General features: G+C 40.8%; 1 protein-coding gene across 6 annotated transcripts; it reads right to left on the bottom strand.

Annotated features, from left to right (window-relative positions):
- Window positions 1–562: 562 nt before the first annotated feature.
- On the bottom strand, window positions 563–21,016 carry LOC119913743 (NACHT, LRR and PYD domains-containing protein 12-like). Of its 6 annotated transcripts, XM_038732939.1 has the most exons (11): window positions 20,941–21,016; window positions 20,664–20,809; window positions 17,521–19,312; window positions 16,042–16,215; window positions 15,042–15,215; window positions 12,573–12,746; window positions 10,829–11,002; window positions 7,723–7,899; window positions 6,440–6,613; window positions 5,045–5,218; window positions 563–760 (listed from the first exon to the last, which is right to left on the bottom strand). In XM_038732939.1, the coding sequence occupies exons 2-11, from the start codon at window positions 20,788–20,790 to the stop codon at window positions 751–753; spliced, it is 3,150 nt and encodes a 1,049-aa protein (XP_038588867.1). In that variant the 5' UTR covers window positions 20,791–20,809; window positions 20,941–21,016; the 3' UTR covers window positions 563–750. The 6 variants fall into 6 exon arrangements, with proteins under 6 accessions (XP_038588867.1, XP_038588869.1, XP_038588870.1 ...); XM_038732941.1 differs by lacking the exon at window positions 12,573–12,746; XM_038732942.1 differs by lacking the exon at window positions 15,042–15,215.
- Between the last annotated feature and the right edge of the window lie 1,357 nt (window positions 21,017–22,373).

Below are 22,373 nucleotides of genomic sequence, written 5' to 3'. Positions count from 1 at the left end.
GTCCAGCATACGACGCCCTCTGTCCTTATAAAATCGAAAAAGGAAGAAAGAAGAGGCAAAAGAGGGATCCTTCTCCCAGGATAAAACAGCTCCAGCAGAAGCCACAGAACATGAACGTTGCTGAGAATGATAGTTCCACAAGGTGGCGCTGCAACATAAAGCAATACAGAAATACACATTTAAATAAGTGTTAATCTGTAGTTATGTTGTCATAAACAGAACTACAATGTCAGGGCACTTTGGATTCAGAATATAATAATGAATTTTTAAAAAAGACAGTAAAAGATCAAAGTCCAGGTCCAGGTGGAGGTCCAGGTGGAGCTCCAGGTGGAGGTCCAGGTGGAGCTCCAGGTGGAGGAGGTGGCTGAGTGTGCAGCAGAAGGAGCGGAGGAGTCTCAGTGTGTCTGCAGAGACTGTGTAGAAGGACAGAGCAGCAGCAGAGCAGTCCAGATCCACTGATGATACTCTGTCACATCCAGAGGAACACACAGGGATGATGGTGGACTTGACTTTGTGTCTGACAGTGGAGCTGATCTCAGAGCAGTTCAGACTGCAGCACTGTTGGGATTCCTCTGTCAGTCACTGCTGGATGAAGCTCTCCTCTCCACTCTACCTCCCAGTAACATGGCCCAGTCAGAGCCTCTCCACACACAAGCTGATGCTGCTGCTTCAACCTCTCTGGATCATCAGGACACAGCTGATCCTCTCTCAACACCTCCACCTTTCTGACCCCTCACACTCTGACTGAGATCACATTAGTCTGATGAGAGAAGAAGACAGAGAGCAGAAGTCATAAATCAGAGTTTACAGAGACTCCCTTCATCAGCTGTCAGTCAGTGATGCAGCACATCCAGTATAAAGACCAGCAGGGACTTCAGTCCTGTTCAGTGACCCCAAACCCACCTCTCCAGGTTAAGTGAGGACTATTTGACCAAGGTGGAGAGTGATGGAGTATTGTGTCAGATGACCGGGCCTCCACATTCACCCGACCAACACCCAGTTGAGTTGAACTGCAGAGTGAAGGCAAAGCGCTCAGCACCCCCTGAGAACTCCTTTAAGACTGTTGGAAAACCCTTCCAGATAACGGCGGCTTGCAAAAGTATTCACTCCCATTGGCATTTTTCCTATTTTGTTGCCTTACAAACTGGATTTAGGACATTGCTTTGGTTTGTTTCATTTGATTTACAACACATGCCTACCACTTTAAAGATACAAAGTATTTTTATTGTGAAACAATCAAGAAATAAGCCAACAAGCCACCTTTTGCAGCAATTACAGCTGCAAGTGTCTTGGGGTAAGAATCTATAATCTTGGCACACATAGCCACAGGGAATTTCACCTATTCTTCAAGGAAAAAGTGTCCCAGCTCCTTCAAATTTGATGGGTTCCTCTGGTGTACAGCATTCCACAGTAAGTCATTCCACAGATTCTCAACTGGATTGAGTAGTAGTAACTATTGGTGCTCTTACTAGTTTGTATTCTCATTTATAGATCTCGTGCTGTATTTGATGTTCTGTTGATGCTTGTATGTTGTTCCTCAAATGTGAGTCGCTTTGGATAAAAGCATCTGCCAAATGAGTAAATGTAAATCTGACCACAGTACATTCTTCCACAAGTTTGGAGAGTCTCCCACATGGCTTTTGGCAAACATGTTTGAAAATGTTTGTTTTTTTCTTTAAGCAATGGCTTTTTCTGGCCACTCTTCCATAAAACCCAGCTCTGTGGAGTGTACGGCTTTAAATGGTCCTATGGACAGATATTCCAATCTCCGCTGCAGACCTTTGCAACTCCTTCAGGGTTTTCTTTGGTCTCTTTATTGGTTGGTGGCCTTCGATCCCTTTCAGAAAGAAAAGCATAAGAACTTATAAAATGAGAAATGAGTAGATAATTTAGTGAAAAGATAAAGAGAGTGAGATTGAAGAGAGGGAAGGAATAGGTTTAGATCTCACGTCCCAGTCAGGCAGAAACTCTATCTACTTGTAAACTTACAGGTGGGGTCCAGGGGGAGCCAGAGGGTGGACGGACAGATGTGTCCGGGTTGGCGATGGGGATCCAGCTGATAAGTTAGGTTTGCAGCGGGTAGTCTCAGACTAACTGAACTCAGTAGACCCAGTAACTGCTGCGTTGATGCCAGAGCACCCGAACTAAAAATGGTATGGGGAAGTGTCAGAGCAAAGCGAGGATGGTGTCGGAATCCACTCCAAGATTCACTAGTTACGAAATTGATGACTGAAAAGTATTAAACAGTGACGGGACAATTTGATAAGTGGCTTTGATAAATGGAAACTTAAGTGTAAAACTATTGAACCATCTAAAGAAATGTTTGGAGAGAAACAAGAGCAGAAATGCAATAGAGCATGCAGCCCTGTCCAGAGGAAAGAAAAGTAAAAAAAACTGCAATTCAGATGTGTAGGCTATATAAAGACGAGAACTGAAGTCAAGGAAAGCTCAGAACTGAAAATTAAAATAGATTAATTAAGGAACTGACAGGAACCAATCAACTGATTATATCTTCTTTAACACAAGTCATGGAATCCATTCCGGCTGATCCAGTCCTGGACTCCGCCCCTCTTTTCCAGTATGCTCCAGTATGCGATCCAGTCCAGTAAGAAGACTATGCCCTGGTGCTGCTGAAATCTGACCGGGCAGCAACAGAGACATGAGAAACCAAAAATTAAAGACCCACTGCTGCACAGAAGGAAATGTGCTCCAGTCCAGTAGTCGTCAGATAAAGAGACAATGGCTCTCCCTCCAGATGCCCAGAGAAAGAAATGCCATGAAAAAAAGAGGAATATTTACATTTAGGACATTGTTGAAGCCATGGGTCATGTGACCAGCCTGACTTTTGACAGCTCCAGAGACACAGCTGGAACAGTTTGGATAAGGTTGTCAAAGACAAAATTGACTGAGATAAACACAACAATGAGAAAATCAGATCAAGCTGGACTTCCACGAGATCAGCATTTCAATAAGATAAAATGTTCCCACCATCATTACCATCATATGTCGCTCCAGCCAGACAAGAAGGAAATCAGTTTGAAGTACGCTGGGTACAACAAAGGACAATGCACAGTCCAGAATTACCACTGGACTAAGTTCTGCCTGCATGATGCAGGCCAGCAGCTGAACAGCAAGAACAGACATCATGTAGGACTCTCCTAATCTGCATGACCATCACCTTAAGGCCCATTTATACTCCGGCGTAGGGTCTACGTGCCTACCTACGTGTAGTTACATTATTGAGTAGGTGCACGTCAGGCGACGGCGTGGCCTCTGTGTAGCCCCGTAGCCTACGCCGTCGATTCGACGCAGAAGTATAAATTACCCTTAAGCGGTCTGAAACGAGATGCAATGACACCTTAAAAGTACTGAGTTGGATTAGGGGCGGCTGTGGCTCAGGAGGTAGAGCTGGTTGGCCGTTAATCGGAAGGTCGGCGGTTCAATCACCAGTATGACTGGTGAATGCAGATGTAGTGTAAAAGCGTTTTGAATGGTTGAAATTGCCTAAGGTACGGAAGGATGATTAACAAGGGTTTACACTAAAATCTTAAAGTATGAGTGTAATTGTTGGCATGTTAAGTAAATAGGTTACTTATTGGCCTCCATAAACAGGAGGCCAGAGTGATAACCAAAGCCCTGACAAGCCTATAAATTAAATGCATCTCTGTTTTCCTTCCTGGGTGATGGCATCAGCAACTTACAGAGTGCTGGTGTTGTAAAATGCTAACAGTATGACAAAATGATTTGGTAAAGCAAGAAACTTTTTTCCCCATATGTTCAAGCGACACTGCCTTCACAGCTGCCCCTTGTAGCTACAGCTACTCTCCCTTACCTGGAGCCAGGGACTTGGGTACTCATCAAGGGCCACAAGTTTTCCTTTCCACTGCATAGTCTTAAAACATCAAAGGGAGCATTAACACCCCTGAGCGCCCTCCGGTGGGGAACGCCTGGTACCGAGTGCTGAATAGTTCTGTGCGTGCCACGGTAAATTCTGGTTACTATGCGTGCATGGGTAGCTACGCTCTAGGCAGTTGTCTCTGCCTTACACAGCCTGCGTGGAACGCTGACATGTAGTTTCCAAATTTAATTAAACCTTTTCCAGTCTCTGACATCTACCAGGCCCCGTTCGGGTCCTGGGACTGTATGCTCACATGGCTATAAAATCGACACGGCCCTGTTAGAAACTTATGCTAGATGTACACTTCTGCCAGAATTGAGAAATGCAAATCTTTTAAGATCATTAAGACTATGAATTACAATAGCTAATTCCAAGTACCCCAAACCAGATGTGGGTAGTTCCCTAGAGTGTGTTCACACACCTATGATTTAGCCAATATATAATTTTAAATTAGCTGTACACAGGCTGATTTAACAAATACATTGTTATGCAAAGATTGTTTGACATTAACATATCACACCTTTACAGAAAAAACACTATCACAGAACACATTTCACCTTAGCTTGTATGTAGATGCCATTGCGGTACTCAGTCGGGTTCCAAATGAATTTAAGGCTAGAAATCAGAAGTTGTGAAGTCAAAAGGTGGAGTTGGTGGATACTTTTATTCCAATCAACCGTCAAAGCTTGTGACTGTTAAATATTGAGATATTAACGAATTGAATTCATTTTAGGGAATTCCTTAACAATGACCTGGATGACTGAGAACCTTCACAGACATATGTGTTTTAGTACTTCTGTTTATTCTCTCAATTATTTGCTCAACCCAGGAATATAATTTCCACGACAGTTCATACAAAGACTGAACAGCTAAACATCAGCTGTGCTTACTGGACTTCAGCAGAGGTTCTGGTCTGCAGAAAGACCACATGGTAACTAAATGTAATGATCTCTGAAAAAAGAGCCGGTGATTTGCAGGCTTCAGTCAGACTGATCTCAGAGCTGTGACAAAGATGAACTGATCGGTAGTTTACAACAGTCGTCTTCACATCAACTCAAACACATGATCACTGACTGTTCTCTCTCTCTTTTTCTCTGTCCTTCTGTCCAATCCTAGAGCATGGACTGACTCCAACCCTCTACTGACCTCAGAAACTCCAGTCTACAGTGTGGATTCTCCAGAAGACCTGACAGCAGCTTCACTCCTGAATCCTGCAGCTTGTTATTACTCAGGTCCAGCTCTCTCAGATGGGAGGGGTTGGACTTCAGAGCTGAGGCCAGAGAAGCACAGCTGATCTCTGACAAACTGCAGTCCAACAATCTGAATAAAGAATAAAATATGTAAATGTATGTCTTCTGCATAAATTTAGTTGATTTTTACATACTTGTTTTAAAAATTATAAATTGTATGATTTTTTGACAGCCGACTACCCACAAAATCCATTATTCTCAGACAACAAATTTCATTTCAATTTGATAAAAAAAACGATTAAAAAAATAATTATAAAAAATAATTTAAAATGTACAATATTTAGGCCAGATGAAAGAGTTAAAAAAAACTCTTTAAACCTACAAGCAGTGGATTTTCAGCAATATTTACTCTTATTTTTTGATTGCTCAAAATGTGACCCAAGTCTTTGTTTTAAATTTATATGGTTCCAATCTGTTTCTGAAAAGCAGTTGATTTATTAAAGTCAGGGTCACTTTGAAATTAAAAATGTGTTTTTTATGCTCCAAATTATTTTGTATACTTATGCTAATGATGAATGTTGCATGATGTATAAGTTTGTAAAAGAGTACATGTGAAATAGAATTAAAAATCAACAAAAGTTAATATTCTACATTTAATAACATATATGTACCTATGGTGTAGACACAATGAATTTAAATCATTATAACACTAAATAAATAAGATTAACTGGCTTTATATTGTGTCTGACTGTGTTGACAAAAACTAGGTAAAGACAGATAAAACACATATTTTATGAAAAAATTACAACATCAGAAGGTTGCACCAAAATATTGCTAGATTGGTGACATCTAGCACAATAAACATAAGTTTAGATTTCTTATTATTACATTATTTCTTTTCAAAATTAAAACCTATTTTATCCAAATTCTCAAGAATCAGTGTATATTAATGTCAATGTGCTGCTATTACTTCAATAAAGACGTAGCTGCAGCTCCACCAAATAAATAAAAACCCACATAAACTGATTTAAGATTCGACTCAACATCCCAAAGTTTGCAAAGATGCCAAACATGTCAGGATGAACTTTGGGCAAATGTGAACAAAAGACATCTACAATATTTATTTTAGGAATAGTGGAGTCATAAAATCAAAGCTTCTTCACTTTAAACTATTCATATCAGCATATGCATCATATAGCTTCGTAACAATGTTTTGAAAAAGAAATACTGAATATATTTGTTATTAACTGATAGTTGAAATAGAGATAATTTTTTCAATGTATTTATGTATTTTATTATCATTTGTTTAAAAACACGATGTGGAATATAAAATGAAAATATAGTGTCTGACCCTAGAATCTCCAGTCTGCAGTGTGGACTCTCCAGAAAACCACACAGCAGCTTCACTCCTGAATCCTGAATCCTGTTTTCACTCAGATCCAGCTCTCTCAAATGGGAGGGGTTGGTCTTCAGAGTTGAGGCCAGAGAAGCACAGCTGATCTCTGACAAAGTGCAGCCCCACAATCTGAATAAAGAATAAATTATGCGCATTTTTATTACAGTGCCTTATGCAAGAACCACATGCACTAACAGATTCTTTCTTAAGTAGCTTGTTCGATTGATTTAAAAAATGATGCATATTTTGAATATTGTCTTAGGCATGAACACAATGTAGGAACGGTCCGTACCTGTTTTAGGACTCATACGCAATTAGCATGCTGTTATCCCAGCCAAAGTTTTTTGCTAACTGTATTTCCTTACTCTGCAGCAATAATGAGTATAAAAATCAAAAGTTTTGGGTCACCTGCCTTTAGATGCACATTAAGATTAATGACATCCCGTTCTTAATCTATAGGGTTTTATACAGCTTCAACTCTTCTGGGAAGGCTGTCCACAAAGTTCAAGAGTGTGTTTATGGGAATTTTTTATTGCACAAGCGGTAACCTTTCACAGTAACAAGGTCAGCTTACGTGTAATCTTTTGGATGCCTTGGCACATCAGGCCCTTTTAAGAGTGTGACAGCTTGCTGATATATTGGCAGAGGTATATTACTGGTTGTTATTCCAGTTAAGATTACGATGAAGGTGTGCTTCTGCAAATGTGAAAGTTGCAGCCGCAACTCCACAGACAGACTCATTGATCCAACCCTATTGCCCTAATTTCACTTCAGACACTGTTAAAAATGCTAGACTTATTTATAGATCTCCAAAGCAGGACTTGAATCTTGAATAAAGTTATTTTATTCTTCAATGTCATTTTCATGAATTAACATTTCCAGACATATGAGTAAGGACGGTAACCTTAAATGGTATTATCAGAGTGTTAACTATGCTAATTTACAATTCTCAATATGTTTATTTACACACAGAAGGGATTAAGAATGTTTATCCATGTAATTTATTCTTTATCTGACATTAGGAGCGTTTGCTGAATCTGATGTGATACTTGTACAAAAATAATTAAGAGAAAGAATACAAAAATGTTTTGCATTAGGCCCAGTGTTCCTGCTTGAAATTGTTTATTTAATTGGAAAGATACTCAGTGTAGATCAGTATAACATCTGCCTTGCAGTTTAGTCTTCACAACTTTAACATTATATTAATCTCTGCTCAGAAGTAAAAAATTGTGTCTGACCTCAGAGTCTCCAGTCTGCAGTGTTGACTCTCCAGAAAACCACACAGCAGCTTCACTCCAGAATCCTTCAGGTTGTTGTTGTCGCTCAGGTCCAGCTCTCTCAGATGGAACGGGTTAGACTTCAGAGCTGACACTAGACCAGCACAGCTGATCTCTGACAAACTGCAAGAACCCAATCTGAACAAAGAATAAATGATAAAGATTAAAATCCATTTTTTAATCCTATCAGATGTGTTCAGGTTTTAAATGTGGAGCTCAACATTACTATGTCATGATCAATGAGCTTTTTCCTAAAATGAGTGGAGGGACTTTGTCATTGTGTTATTGTGGATCATCATAATGTCAGCCTTCTACAGACATCATCCAAATGTCTGCACAACATTCATACACCTATTCATGTCAACACAGATCAATAACATGCAACTGATCTCAGGCCAATCCAGAATTAAAGGAGAAACACCATTATGACCTTTAAACAGCTGTGTTTTGTGTTCCCTTTTTGAGTGTGTTCTGAAGGATCAATATCAATGATCAGACATTATTTGTGAAAACACATTGAAATCAACAGAAAGCAATGGTTCTACGTCAAGTTTTAAACAATCAGTTTAAAACAGAGATGCTCACAAGTCTTTGAGCTAGAGTCCAAGTCAAGTCTCAAGTCTCTCGTGGCTATAATGAATGTTGTATCACCTGCTGCGTTCAATCCAGGCTGCTTATAAAACTGCAGAGCTAGATTCTGTAACTGTAACCTGTTTTTTAACTTAGAGAGCACAACCATGTAATGTGCAATGCCATTAATGACAGCTTATTAACTACTGTAAGTCAACACCCCCCCAGACTCTTAAACCCAGTGTAAAATTAACAAAATAAAACTAACGTTACATGATCGACAATAAACCTGTAACCTGTTTTTCACTTACAGAGCACAACCATGTAGCCTAATGTACAATGCGTCCACAACTGACAGCTTTTTAACTACTGTAAATCAAGACACCCCCAGACTCTCAAACCCATTGTAACGTTATAACTAAATAAAACTGTAATGATGCATTGTTACGACCCAGCACAGTAGGGGAAAGGGAAGCAACATAAACTAGATGTACTCGGTATGTTAAAGTTATTAATTTCACAGAGAATTTTAACAAAAAGGGATTTTAAACCCAAAGGAACATGCAAGTGGTGCTGCGTACACAACTGAAAATAATATAACAAAAGGACCCCGGACAACGAACAGGACACAGACGGGGCTGGCAGAGGTCAGACCAATCCTCAGCAGGGAACCATACAGCCTGATTAGCATATCACTACAGTGACAATAAGGCACAAACGGAGGCAGCCATAACATGCATGAACAATGATAAACATGTAGCCTGTTTTTCACTTAGAGAGAGCACAACCATGCCTAATAAATGTAGAATTTATGACAGCGTAACTCCTGTAAGTCAACAAACCACCAGACTCTCCAACCCAGTATAATGTCAACTAAATAAAACAGTAACGTTACATGATCGACAATAAACCTGTAACCTGTTTGCAGCCAACGGTAATAATGTGTTTATTGTCCTCTCTCACATGTGGCTGCACGTAGCACACTACGTGTTAATTACTTAGGCAGGTTATAGGTGGGGGGATAACAGCAAGCTCATCAGATGTTTCCTAAAAATAAACATTGTTCATGAGTCCCGCACCTCGAGTCCGAGTCAAGTCTTAAGTCTTAAGTATGAATCTCAGTTTGAGTCTGAAGTCACTGTGTGTGCGACTTGAGTCGCACTCGAGTTCGAGTCTCAAATTTGAGTCCCCATCTCTGGTTTAAAATAAATAATAGTTCAGAGGATCTTCTTCAGATGTGACCATTTCCCCAAAATTTTAAATATTCATTTACTTTAAAGAGGTCATTTGTTTTTTCCCCCCCTCCTTCATTGAGTTTTTTTTTTTGTAAAGCTTTTTTGTGCATGTAATTGGTTTGCAAAGTGAAAAAGTCCACCTCAAAAGGGAGTTCCCGTCTCCCACAGAAAGCACTGCTCTGAACTGCCTGAAAACAGCTCGTTTGTAGTCTTCTGCTTCTGATTGGCTAGTAGTCCTTAACTAGGTACTGCGCATGTGCAACTCCCAACAAAGATCTTGTAGAAGGGAGATGTATCAATCCATAGCTAAAATGGAGTGTTAAACACAAAGGGTGACAAAAATATGTTGTTTTTTGAAAATCAAACCATGTAAACCTATAAATAATAAAATAACATTATGAACCTGAAAGCATAATATGACCACTTTAACAACCAACAAGGACTAAGAAGGAAGTTAAAGGTTCTGGGGGCACCTCCAGGCTGCACTCGACAGACAATATGGACTGTGAAGTTAATTCTTTGGGAAGTTCTGTGGTAAGTCCATCAGCTTATTTTGGTACATATTAAAAAGGCGTGGGCTGGTGAGTTTGGTTTGAAACAGATAAAACACACATCAGCTCAGGGATTATGTGTAATGCAAATGTGTGTGCAAAAATAAACCAACCTTACTATAACCTTGTCTGCCAAAGTGGCGGATGATTTTATCAACTTGTGCGATGACTCATACTTGTAACTCAAAAGATATGCTTAATGAATCGCTGAAACCTTCCTGTCATGGCAGTGACTTTTAGGAATGGCAGAGCGGTAGAGACAGAATGCCAAAATAGGTACCTGGGCACCATTCATCCTTTATTGAATCCATCATACTTTTGCAATGATTTGCTGGTTTGCCAACTTCAGCATGGTTGGCAAAAATAGGCTGGGAGAGATTGTTAAACTTTGGGTCAGTACTTTTCTAATAGACCACTAAGGTTCTGTGGAAAATGCGTCTCAATTAGCTACTAGGTGTTGCATTTGTTGCAAAAGGTCTGTCCGACTACCACAAAAGTTGAATTAAAATCTCTCCACCTGCAACTTTTGTTGCGCCTGTGGGACTGCAGGTCTGACTTACAAAGCCAAAATGTACTTTGTTGTAAGGGTCAACAGAATTTTAATTTTTCATGAACAGGAAATTTACAACTTTATGCATCCAAGTTATGTCTAAACATAAATTAAGTTAACATTTAAGATATAAAATGGTAACAGAGAGTCAGTGAACAGACCCCAGAGTCTCCAATCTACAGCCTGGACTCTCCAGATAACCACACAGCAGCTTCACTCCTGAATCCAGCAGGTCATTTCTGGTCAGCTGCAACTCTCTCAGATGGGAGGGGTTGGACTTCAGAGACGAGGCCAGAGAAGCACAGCTGATCTCTGACAAACTGCAAAGCCACAATCTAAATAAAAAACAAATGATGTAACGTTAGAAGACAATGTTTCTGCTTGAAATCATTCAGTTTTTAATAATCTGTTCAGAGCTGAAGAAACGTTAGAGTGCAGGAACTCCATAGCTAGCTATCCTATCTGAGTGTTGGAAGATTTAATTAATAGGTGAAGTTATGCTGCTTTACCTCTTGTGGAAATGTGCAAAGCCTCACTCTTAATGGGGAGTATATTATCTGAATAATGCGACCTTTGAATAGCAGGGAAATACTGAGGCATTGACATTAGACCAGGTTTTTGTTGGCCAATGGCACTATCGCTTTCTGCTGCCTCAATATAGACAACAATGTGCATGATCACCAAATTTTAAGACAAACACTCCCTGGTTGCACAGACAGCTACAAGTTAATTTGCTACTTACACAACAGGGCACATTTTTATTTGCCATCACTTCTCAATCGCTGCATTCCATCCCATCAATTAAACACTTTTGTGGCGCAGTAGCGACCAGCTGATTTTACTGACGGAGCTTCCGGCTGCAGCTACTTCAGGTGTGGATGGTTTGATCGGCTGGACGTGCAGCCTCTCTTTTCCTCCGTTTGTGAGTCTTTATTGTAGTTTAGTGACTTGTTTAAACAGACTCTGTTCTCCTTTTATACTTCTGACTGTCATTTTTGGAAGTGTGCGACTCACCAATAAAGGAAAAAGCACTGGCGGAGATCTTTCAATTTGGTTTATTGTTAGAAAGTTAAAATAATTCCGTTGTTTACTTTCAAGACATCAAAAAATTACCTTACATTCATTTCCCACAAGTCATTTGGTTAAAGACCTATTTCACTTCTCCTTTCTCATTAAAAAATAAAAAAATTTGGAAGCTGTAGTCTTTTCCCGTATAATACTACCAGTGAGGATGAACTAAGATAAGGAGTGTTCTGATACAGTTTCCCAATACTTTTATGTAACAGTTATTTGAAACAAGAAAAAATAAAATTAATAATAATAATAATAAGCTACCAATCAACTACTATGGCTTCAATAGGTGGCATTTTATGCAAGGTGTCAAATGAAGTACTCTCTTGGTATTATCACTTTAAGGCTACTGGTATCGTAAAATGTTATACTATATATTTAAATGCTCCTTTACTATATTTTAATACTAGCAAGTAAAGACTGCAGCATACTGTAAGTCTTCTGCATGAATGGTTCTAATTATTGACAAGTACTTAACATTAATAAATTTGAGACCAAGTCTGTGCTTCTTGCACAAAGATTTAATGAATAAAAACAACCCAGAAAAATGGAATAGCTGTAACTGGAATTAATATTATGTCTAGTTGTAAACTACATATGAAATTTTAAGGAATATTTTAACTTTAATATATTATTATAACCTATTATACACAATCAACAAAATACTTTTATTTCATATTAAAATATGATATAGTATATCACTGGGTGGAAGATAGGGCCCTCAGTGTGGATCAGTATATTATCTGCCTTATGTCTACAGTGTTTAGTGTCACCACAACTTTTACATCATATTAATCTCAGCACAGAAGGAAAAAAAAAAAAATGGCATCTGACCTCAGAGTCTCCAGTCTACAGTGTGGACTCTCCAGAAAGTCACATAGCAGCTTCATTCCTGAATGCTGCATCTTATTGCAGCCGAGGTCCAGCTTTCTCAGATGGGAGGGGTTGGACTTCAGAGCTGAGGCCAGAGAAGCACAGCTGATCTCTGACAAACTGCAGGAACCCACTCTAAATAAAGAATATAATGATGTAACTTTAGAAGACAATTTTCCTGCTGAAATCATTCAGTGTTTAATAATCTGTTCAGAGCTGAAGAAGGATTAGAACGTAGAAGTTTAGAAAAGGGAAACGCCAAACACCTTGAACTAGCCAGCTTCATGTAAGTGTAGGTGGACAGAGGAAAAAAGGGCAGTAAGAAGAGACGAGGAGGTGTTTCTGTATTAGTTAACTCTAGGTTCTGTAATCCTAGACAAGTTACGGTAAAGGAATTAATTTGCAGTGCAAACGCTGAATTGATGGCGTTACACGAGTTCTCAAAAGCAATTGCTGTTATCTTTCCCTCACTCCACTCTGAGTTTCAGACCACAACCTGATCCACCTTGAAGCCACCTAAAAGCCACTGGTGATCAACAGGTGGTCAGTACAAACACTGGGAAGATTTTGTTTAAGGACGCAGAGGAAACTCTCCAGGAGTGTTTCCATATCACAGAATGGGAAGGTTTCTCGGAGGACTATGGGAATGTTATTGAGTCCCCCCCAATCCTACCTTTCCAGCAGCCAGGTAGAAAGTGAGCTCTCTGAGCACCAAATATAGCCAGTGGGCCTGACAACATAAATTCAATGATACATAAGGAGCGTGCTCAGACGTTTGCGTCAGCCTTTCAGTACCTCTTCATCTCTCGCTGAGATTAAGAAAGGAGCTTAAACTATGGAAGACCTCCTGCATCATTCTAGGGCCAGAGGAAGGATGTCCCAGTGCTGTCAATAACCATGTTTCTACCAAACACTTTCAGTATAGTACCTTTGAAAACCCTACCTACACCGTGGATCTGAGTTTCATTTGCATCGCAGACAGTTCTTTCCCAGACTGAAAACTTAATTCAAACCTTTTCCTCTGTCCTGCTACATTCACCGTCAATTTTTTGCTCGTTCTAGCTCACTCATGCACACATTCTGCACGCACAAATGATATGTGGTTGTTAATTAGCCTACAACAAGACGACAATATTTGTTCGGGAAAATGCTGCAGGCAGCCAGACAAAACATTGCTGAAAAGACAGGAGCATTTGAGAAATCCTCCATGAGAGTGCAGATGATGAGAGTACCGGCTGCTCAGATCCGGTCTGGCCAATCAGTGCTCTGCAGTGTTTTAATTCCAAATTTTGGTATTGTCTCAGCTTGCTAGGAGCCTCAACAGAGGGGTAATGAAAAACGGTGCACAATGGTTCCATTTGTACTATCCACAATGTTTCATAATGGAAGCACAAAAATAACCATCATCTTCATGACAAACAAGGCCCTCTCACACCTGGTGAAGCGGGGAAGCACTGTGAAGGTCATGTTCTTTGACTTCTCCAGTGTTTTCCACGCTATCCAGCCCTGCCTTCGAAGGGAAAAGCTTCTGGCAATGCACTCCGAGACTGGATCCTGGACTACCTCAATGGCCAACCACAGTGTGTCAGAGTGGAAGGCTGTGCCTCTGAGGTTGTAATAAACAAAGTGTACTGGTGCCATTCCTCTTCACTCTTTATACCTCAGACTTCTGTTTCAACTCATGCTCCTGTCCTTCATCTTTCTCTCCACCAGAAGATCCAAGAGCCATCCTGGATAACCATTCAATGAAATGATCCCCATCCTGTTGCGGGCTTGTTCGCTTTACTTTTTAGAGCATCCAGCGTGGGCGATGACTTTAACTAGGTTCATCCACTCCTGCCCTCCATGGCTTTAATATATACTGCACTTGCTTTCTTTCTTTTGTGGAATAAAATGACAGTTATTATACACCAAAGGCAATGACCTCCAGTAAGTGTTTTATATTTTAATGGTGTTATTACTTCCTTCAATTAACAACAAAATGTATTTGAACAGACATCGTGTTTCTTTTTCACCTCTATTTTATTGTTTCAGAATGGGAAAAGAACCAACAACTAAAAGTAAAAAGCTAACACATTAAAGCTGCAGTAGGTAGTTCTTTAAAAAATAAATAAATATCATTGCTGAAACAGTACATGAGACTGATAATCTATGAAATGTACCTCTGGCTTGTCCTGTTGCTCCTAATGCCATCAATACAGTCAATGTACTAAACCACTGTAAAAGAAAATAGACTTCAGCATCAAGTTACTTGGTTGGAAATCAGCAATAACACTTGCTCCACACCGTGCGCCTTGCTTTTCACTGGGTGGAAGATGGGGCCCTCAGTGTGGACCAGTACAATATCTGCCTTATGTCTGCAGTGTTTAGTGTCACCACAACGTTTACATCATAATAATCTCAGCACAGAAGGAAAAAATGGTGTCTGACCTCAGAGTCTCCAGTCTACAGTGTGGACTCTCCAGAAAATCACATAGCAGCTTCACTCCTGAATCCTGCAGCTCGTTGTCAGTCAGCTGCAGCTCCCTTAGATGGGAGGGGTTGGACTTCAGAGCTGAGGCCAGAGAAGCACAGCTGATCTCTGACAAACTGCAGTCCCACAATCTGAATAAAAAAATAAATGATGGAGATAAAAATCCATTTCTAATCCTATCAGATGTGTTCAGGTTTTAAATGTGGAGCTCAACATTACTATGTCCTAATCAATGAGCTTTTCCCTAAAATGAGTAGAGGGACTTTGTCATTGTGTTATTGTGGATCATCATAATGTCAGCCTTCTACAGACATCATCCAAATGTCAGCACAACATTCATACACCTATTCATGTCAACACAGATCAATAACATGCTGCTGATCTCAGGACAACTCTTGGGGTTGATGCAGCCCGGAAGCCAAAGGTACAGAGAATCATTGCAGTTCAGCAGTGATAGTAAGTTGCTATGGCTCAGCAAAATCAGAGGGGGGCTGCAGCTCTGTAAGGTCAGGTGTTCGCTACAACTCAGCAGGGACATGAAGATGCTGCCTCTTGTCTTCAGGGACTGGAGTCAGCCATATCGCTGACTGGACATGAGGGAGTGCACGTTAGCTGAGCGCCGACTGGACAAATGGAACGGGAGTTGGCTGGACCGGTGAGGATGGGGGACAAAGTCTCTGTAGGTACGATCAGCTGAGTCTGCACTCAGTCTTTGGGGAACTACACAGCGGAAACTGGACAGGACAGCAAAATCTCTGAAGCTGGTTACCAGGCAACAAGGTCTCTGGTTAGCTTCATAAATTTTGTCTCTGGGATGCCAGGCAGCAAAACCTTCTCAACAATGAACAACGTCAATGAATGGGGAGCTGGACAGTGATCAGGACAAAGAGCTGGGGAGTGAGGAGCACGAGGAGCTTCCTGTCAAACATTTAAATTTCTCTACTTCACTGAACTGACCTCAGAGTCTCCAGTCTACACTGTGGACTCTCCAGTCCAGCAGACAGCAGCTTCACTCCTGAATTCTGTAAGTCATTAAAACTCAGGTCAAGCTCTCTCAGATGGGAGGGGTTGGACTTCATAGCTGAGGCCACAACTTCACAGTCAGTCTCTGAGAGTCCACAGCCAGAAAGTCTGTCAAGACATATTTACAAAATATGTTACAATGTACAATCACAATGACGGCTCAACATTGTGATGACTGTATGTATTGTAAGTGTTTCCTGCAAAAACAAAGATAGGAAGGGACTTGTTGCAGTTATTGATTGCCATTTACAATAGCCAGTAGTTGGACATACACTCCATCAGTGAGTGAACACTGAAGCCGGACCGGGACCAAACACATTATCAGAGACCAGTTTGACAATACGGAATACACTACCCAGGAGATTTTATTGCCAGGTTTGGCTCTTGGCACCACAGGGCTGAGTCAGCTAATAGCACCTCTAGTTGTAAAGCTAACCAAGCTATCTAGCTACAGATACAGACAGATATTGTAGCAGTAATTAGCAGTTTATTAAAAAGTAAATCCATCAAGTTATTAATATCCATTAAGAAACTCTGTAAATCATCTCAATGCTGGATTCTCTGTTGGTGTTTGGTCCTATCATGCCACATTAACTGGGAGGCAGCGTCATAAAAAAGTGAGAAAGCTAAATTAACAAAAGTAAAATTAATACACGCCCCCCGAGTGCAGGATGAGTCATCAACACTTAAAATCCATTTTCCATAAAATGACAAACTCTCAAATTGATAAAATACCATCAATAACTACAAAACATGAATTCTTTAAGAAGCTTGATAAATACCGGCCCAGATGAATATTCTAAATGGCAAATTAGACATTAATTTGGATTTAGCAAAAGTTATCTACTCATTTAAGAAGTTGATAATCAAACCATGTAAGCTAGCACCCTTAATTTGATAATGTTTTTTTTTGTTCCATTTGATGGGGATGAGGTATCCCCCAACATCCTCCATGCTCATTATGACTTCATAAACTTTTGGAAAATGACAAATCTTATTTAAACCCCTGACCTTACTGGTAACATACAACAAAACCATAAAATGCTGCAAAAAACCTTAAGCGTAACCTCTGGAGTCCTTACCAACTTTGCATGAAACCAAAAGATAAATTAAAGAATAAACACAAAAATACATAAATTGTGTAAGAACTATTTTTACAAATAACAAGTAGCTGTGTTTGTTAACTTCATTGTTTTTCACTCGCAGCATTTGAAACACAGTCAATTTTGAAAGATATTAACTAAGCTCACTGATGATGACCTTGTAGGTAGAAATGTTGCATCGTTACAAATTTGGGAGTTTGCAAAAATTTTGTGTGCACACGGCTTCTTCCTTTCTTTTATTCTTTTACTATGCTATAGGTGGAATCACAGTATGAAGGTGTGAAGGGTGTTAAGTTTTAGATGGACTTACCGAGCCTTTCTGCAGTTCCTCACAGTTGGAATCAGTCTCCGTCGTCCCTCCTCTGAGGTGTTGTACTTCTCCAGGTCCAACTCATCCAGAATCTCCTCTGACATCTGCAGCATGTAGGCCAGAGCTGAGCAGTGGATCACAGAGAGTTCCTTCTCTGATCTGTTCTCTGACTTCAGGAACTCTTGAATCTCCTGATGTACTGAGTGGTCGTTCATCTCCATCAGACAGTGGAAGATGTTGATGCTTCTGTCAGGAGAGATCTCATCACTGTTCATCTCCTTCAGGTTGTTGATGGCTCTCTGGATGATTTCTGGACTGTTGTCTGGCCAACCCGGCAGGCCTCCTAAGAGTCTCTGGTTGGACTCCAGAGAGAGGCCATGAAGGAAGCGAACTAACAGGTCCAGGTGGCCATTTTTACTCTTCAAGGATATTTCTACGGTTCTACCCAGGAAGTCATCTAATGAGGAGTAACTATAGTCTTTCCCCAGGAAGTCATCCAGTATCTCCGGGTTCCTGCTGGTGTAACAGTGGAACATGTAGACTGCAGCTAGAAACCCCTGAACGCTCAGATGAACAAAGCAGTAGACTGTTTTCTGGAAGATCACACTCTCTCTTTTGAAGATCTCTGTACAAACTCCTGAGTACACCGAGGCCTCTGTGACATCCAGACCACACTGCTCCAGGTCTTCTTGGTAGAACATGATGTTTCCTTTCTCCAGCTGTTCAAACGCCAGCCTCCCCAGCTTCAGAAGAACCTTCCTGTCAGCCTCCGTCAGCTCCTGTGGACTCGTCTCATGTCCCTCATCGTACTTCTGCTTCTTCCTCTTTATCTGAACCAGCAGGAAGTGTGAGTACAGGTCAGTCAGGGTCTTGGGCAGCTCTCCTCTCTGCTCTGTAGTCAACATGTGCTCCAGAACTGTAGCAGTGATCCAGCAGAAGACTGGGATTAGACACATGATGTGGAGGCTCCTGGAGGTCTTGATGTGTGAGATGATTCTGCTGGACAGCTCTTCATCACTGACTCTCCTCCTGAAGTACTCCTCCTTCTGGGCGTCAGTGAAGCCTCGTACTTCTGTTACCCTGCCAACACACGAAGGAGGGATCTGATTGGCCGCCGCAGGTCTGGAAGTTATCCAGACGAGAGCCGAGGGAAGCAGATTCCCCTTGATGAGGTTTGTCAGCAGCAGGTTGACTGATGACTTCTGTGTGACATCAGACACAACCTCACTGTTGTGGAAATCCAATGAAAGTCTGCTTTCATCCAGGCCGTCAAAGATGAACAACAGTTTCCAGACGGCGAGCTTCTCTGCTGGGACCTTCTGTAATGTTGGATGGAAAACATGGAGCAGCGTGAGGAGACTGTACTGCTCATCTTTGATCAAGTTCAGCTCCCTGAACGAGAGCAGAACCAGCAGACCGACATCTTGGTTTTCCGAGCCCTCTGCCCAGTCCAGAGTGAACTTCTGCACTGAGAAGGTTTTTCCAACGCCAGCGACGCCGTTGGTCAGAACCACTCTGATGGCTCTCTGTTGGCCAGGTAAGGCTTTAAAGATGTCCTGGCACCTGATTGGAGTGTCATGGAGGGTCTTCTTCTTGGAAGCTGTCTCAAGCTGCCTCACCTCATGCTGGGTATTAACCTCTTCACTCTGTCCCTCTGTGATGTAGAGCTCAGTGTAGATCCTGTTGAGGAGGGTTCCACTTCCTGTTTCATCACTTCCTTCAGTCACACGTTCACATCTCCTCCTCAGACTGATCTTATGTTCATCTAAAACCTCCTGCAGACCACCTCTCACTTCAAAAAAAGAAAAAAAAAGTGGAAGTAAAAGTAAAGTTTAACAATCTAGTGATTATTTTCATTACAAATAAAACAATCAATCAATATAAGAATAAATATAGAAGTAAAGGTTATAAAGTCCAGTTTTGGGGGAACATCGGAAATTTCACATCTTATCTTAGGCCCCATTCATACTACTCCATTTTTTAAAAAATGGACAGTTAAAATGAATACGATCTCCATCCACAGCAGCGTTTTAGCTGCGTGTCGTTGATCTCAGTCTGTATTAAAACGTCTGAAAACGCACATCTAGTGGGCATTCACGTACACTGGGCATGCGCTTGCTAGTATAAACATGAAGCAGATGGTCTAATCCGCAGAAGATTTAGCGAAAGAATAATGTAACGCATATGAAGAACCACATCAGATTTTATTTTTCATGGACCAATAACGAGCTGGGACTGTTACTGAATGTAACACGGGAGTTAAAGCTACTGTGGCAGCAGAAAACAGACAGACTCGTCACAGAGTAAATATGGCAACATACACAGTACAAGTATAGGCTGCTAAGTGTTATTTGTAAGGTACAAATATTTTAATAAAAATAGCAAAACTAAAACTCAGTCAGCAGCATTGCGTTTCTGCTTTGCATGACTTAGAAGATCCAAGCAGAGAGCCAAATGTGAGCGTCTGTGCCATCGTTTCTAAAGTCCTCCGTTTTTGCCCGTCTTCACTAAAACACTCTCCGGAGGTAGCTAAAGGGGTACCCAGTTTGTTTAAAAGCGATGTCTTAACCAAGCGTCCATTTGTGATGAGTACGGGGTGAGAATGTCCCCCTGGTTTGAAAACGTTTTACGTCAAGCAGCAGAAGGAAAAGCTCACTTTGAGTCAGCAGTAAGTTAAAGTTCTGATGACTTAACAGAAAACAGCAGCTGGTATCTCCACGGGACCATTTTCTGCCCTTTTTCCATCCACTGCTAACTTTTCCATCAGTGCTGCCCGTGGATGTTTGTTCTTCACCTTTAGGAACAATATATGGTGGAGAGAATCTGAGCTCAAAGCTCCACTTACTAATGATTCAAAGCAAAGTGTTCATCAAGGTGAGCAAAGCTGAACTACAAATGCTTTTTCACCACATGTTGCACAATTATGATCTGAAGTGATTCAAGATGCATCTGGTGGATCAGAACAGCTGATCTGAGGAAGAGCCAAACAGCTCAGTGTTTAGAGGACAAATAGGAGAAAATGAAGGACACATTTGAAGCAGATTCTTTCAGATTCTGAATCCTTCTAAATCTTTACAGTGACGTCAACATGAAGCAAAAATATGATCATCTTCTATGAGTTTACAGTCAAAACAGTTTGTTACTTTGTGTCTGAGGGTCCAGGTTTGTTACTTCTGGAAGTTTATCTTTGGACCGGTCACTCTTCACAGACAGACAGCTGGATCCTGCAGTCTCTGGGCTGTCCTCCTCTTCCTCCCCACAAATACTCATGTTCTGGACTTCAGTCTGTCTGGGAGGTAAAACAGTAACACTGACTGTGAGTTTAGGAAACACACTAATCAGGAAGAACAACAATCCAGAGGGAGAAAACTGACTCAGAGACATTGACAGTAAAATAATAAATGTTGGTTTAACACTCACTCTGCCTCAGCCTTCAGTTTTCCTTCTTTTGCTGAGTCACAATGGAGTCTGAACTGACTGAACTCTTTCAGCTGCAGAGTCCCTTCCTTTTATCATGTGCCCGGGTCACATGATCAGTGTTGCTCCTCCCCTTACATTTACAGGAAATCAGCTTTTATCTGTGTGTGTGTGTGTTTGGGTGTGGTGCTCAAACAGATAAATTGTTAAACACAATGTGTTTATGGGCGTCTCTCTTGGATTAAATAGGTGGATTTAAAATGGGTTTGGTCACCATGTAGCGATGCACTGAAGGGGAACATCTGTTTGTTGTGGTCGATATAATAACTGATAATATTCTTACAAATGCAAAAATGTGAGGAGGGAAATATATTTTTAGATTGAGATGTTTATTTTTCTAATGCAACATCAATATTTAGATAATAGACTTCACCAACTAACTGAAAAACGTGAATTTATTTTAAACTTGTTATTGTTATAATCTGAGATTATTTTTTAATCTGCAGACTAATTAATGCCAGAGCTTCTCTCCTTCTTGACAGCATGTCTCTGCGAACTCTACATCCTTTTGGACTAACTGATGTTACCTAAAGCTCTTGGACTGTTCAGAAAGGATGCAAACTGGCTAACAGTCCTGTGTCTCGGTCCTCCTGCTGCTGATGGCAGACTAAGAGACTGCAGACAGGTACCGCTGCTAGAGAGAGGAGGGCTGGTTGCTCTCAGCCTCCAAGTTCATTATCAGACACAGAGCCTGAAGAACATTATCACACCCTGTTTAAGTTCTTCACTTCTGTCACATTACAGCCTGGAAATTAAAATACACTGTATCTAGCTTTTCTCTAGCTGTATTTACACATGATAATCCTCAAATGAAAACAATTATTAAAATGTAAACATCATGGAAACAGACACCAATACAGAGAGCAGAGGAGAGAGAGGCAGAGAGGCGACAGTCATTTTCAAAATGAACTCAAGCTTCACATGTTTAGCTGAGGCTGTACTTACTGATGATGTTTTACTGGTTTGCATTATTTTGTCAGGTGTACCTGAAGTGGCAGACAAGCCAAATCTCTCAGGGGAAGCAACTGTTGCGCTGATGGCTAAGGTGACCAGTCCAATGGTCTGAGTCAGCTATAAGACAAGGATTGTTCCTTAGGCTACATACTGTACAGTATTTGTGAACAGCTACATCCTGAAGTTCATTGTCAGTGTCTACAACAATGAATAAACAGACAGTGCAGATCAACAGATTGCCTTTTTCAGTTCACCCTCAAAGACCTTTGGATGCAAAGACAATTACTTAAGCAATAATGAAAAAAAGAATGACTCACAATCATCTGATTCAGCTGTAACAAACCTTTTATTTAGGAACAACAAATCCAGAATAAAGCGCAGTGGCACTGGGCTGATAATGTGCAATGAATTAATCTTGAACT

This window comes from Micropterus salmoides, unplaced genomic scaffold (genome assembly GCF_014851395.1).
Source record: "Micropterus salmoides isolate LMB-PRFRI ecotype aquatic unplaced genomic scaffold, ASM1485139v1 Ms_hic_scaffold_1, whole genome shotgun sequence".
NCBI lineage: Eukaryota > Metazoa > Chordata > Actinopteri > Centrarchiformes > Centrarchidae > Micropterus > Micropterus salmoides.
The sequence above is the reverse complement of the archived record's forward strand: the minus strand, read 5'-3'. Positions and strand labels throughout refer to the sequence as shown.

What these genes read in the sequence shown, in the direction of transcription:
- LOC119913743 (XM_038732939.1), bottom strand. Translation starts at nt 20,790, where the DNA reads ATGAGTATTTGTGGGGAGGAAGAGGAGGACAGCCCAGAGACTGCAGGA. An exon ending in TGTAGACTGGAGACTCTGAG is followed by an intron (nt 11,003 to 12,572) that starts GTCAGATGCCAT and finishes TTTTTTATTTAG; the next exon opens with ATTGTGGCTTTGCAGTTTGT. An exon ending in TGCAGACTGGAGATTCTAGG is followed by an intron (nt 5,219 to 6,439) that starts GTCAGACACTAT and finishes TTCTTTATTCAG; the next exon opens with ATTGTTGGACTGCAGTTTGT.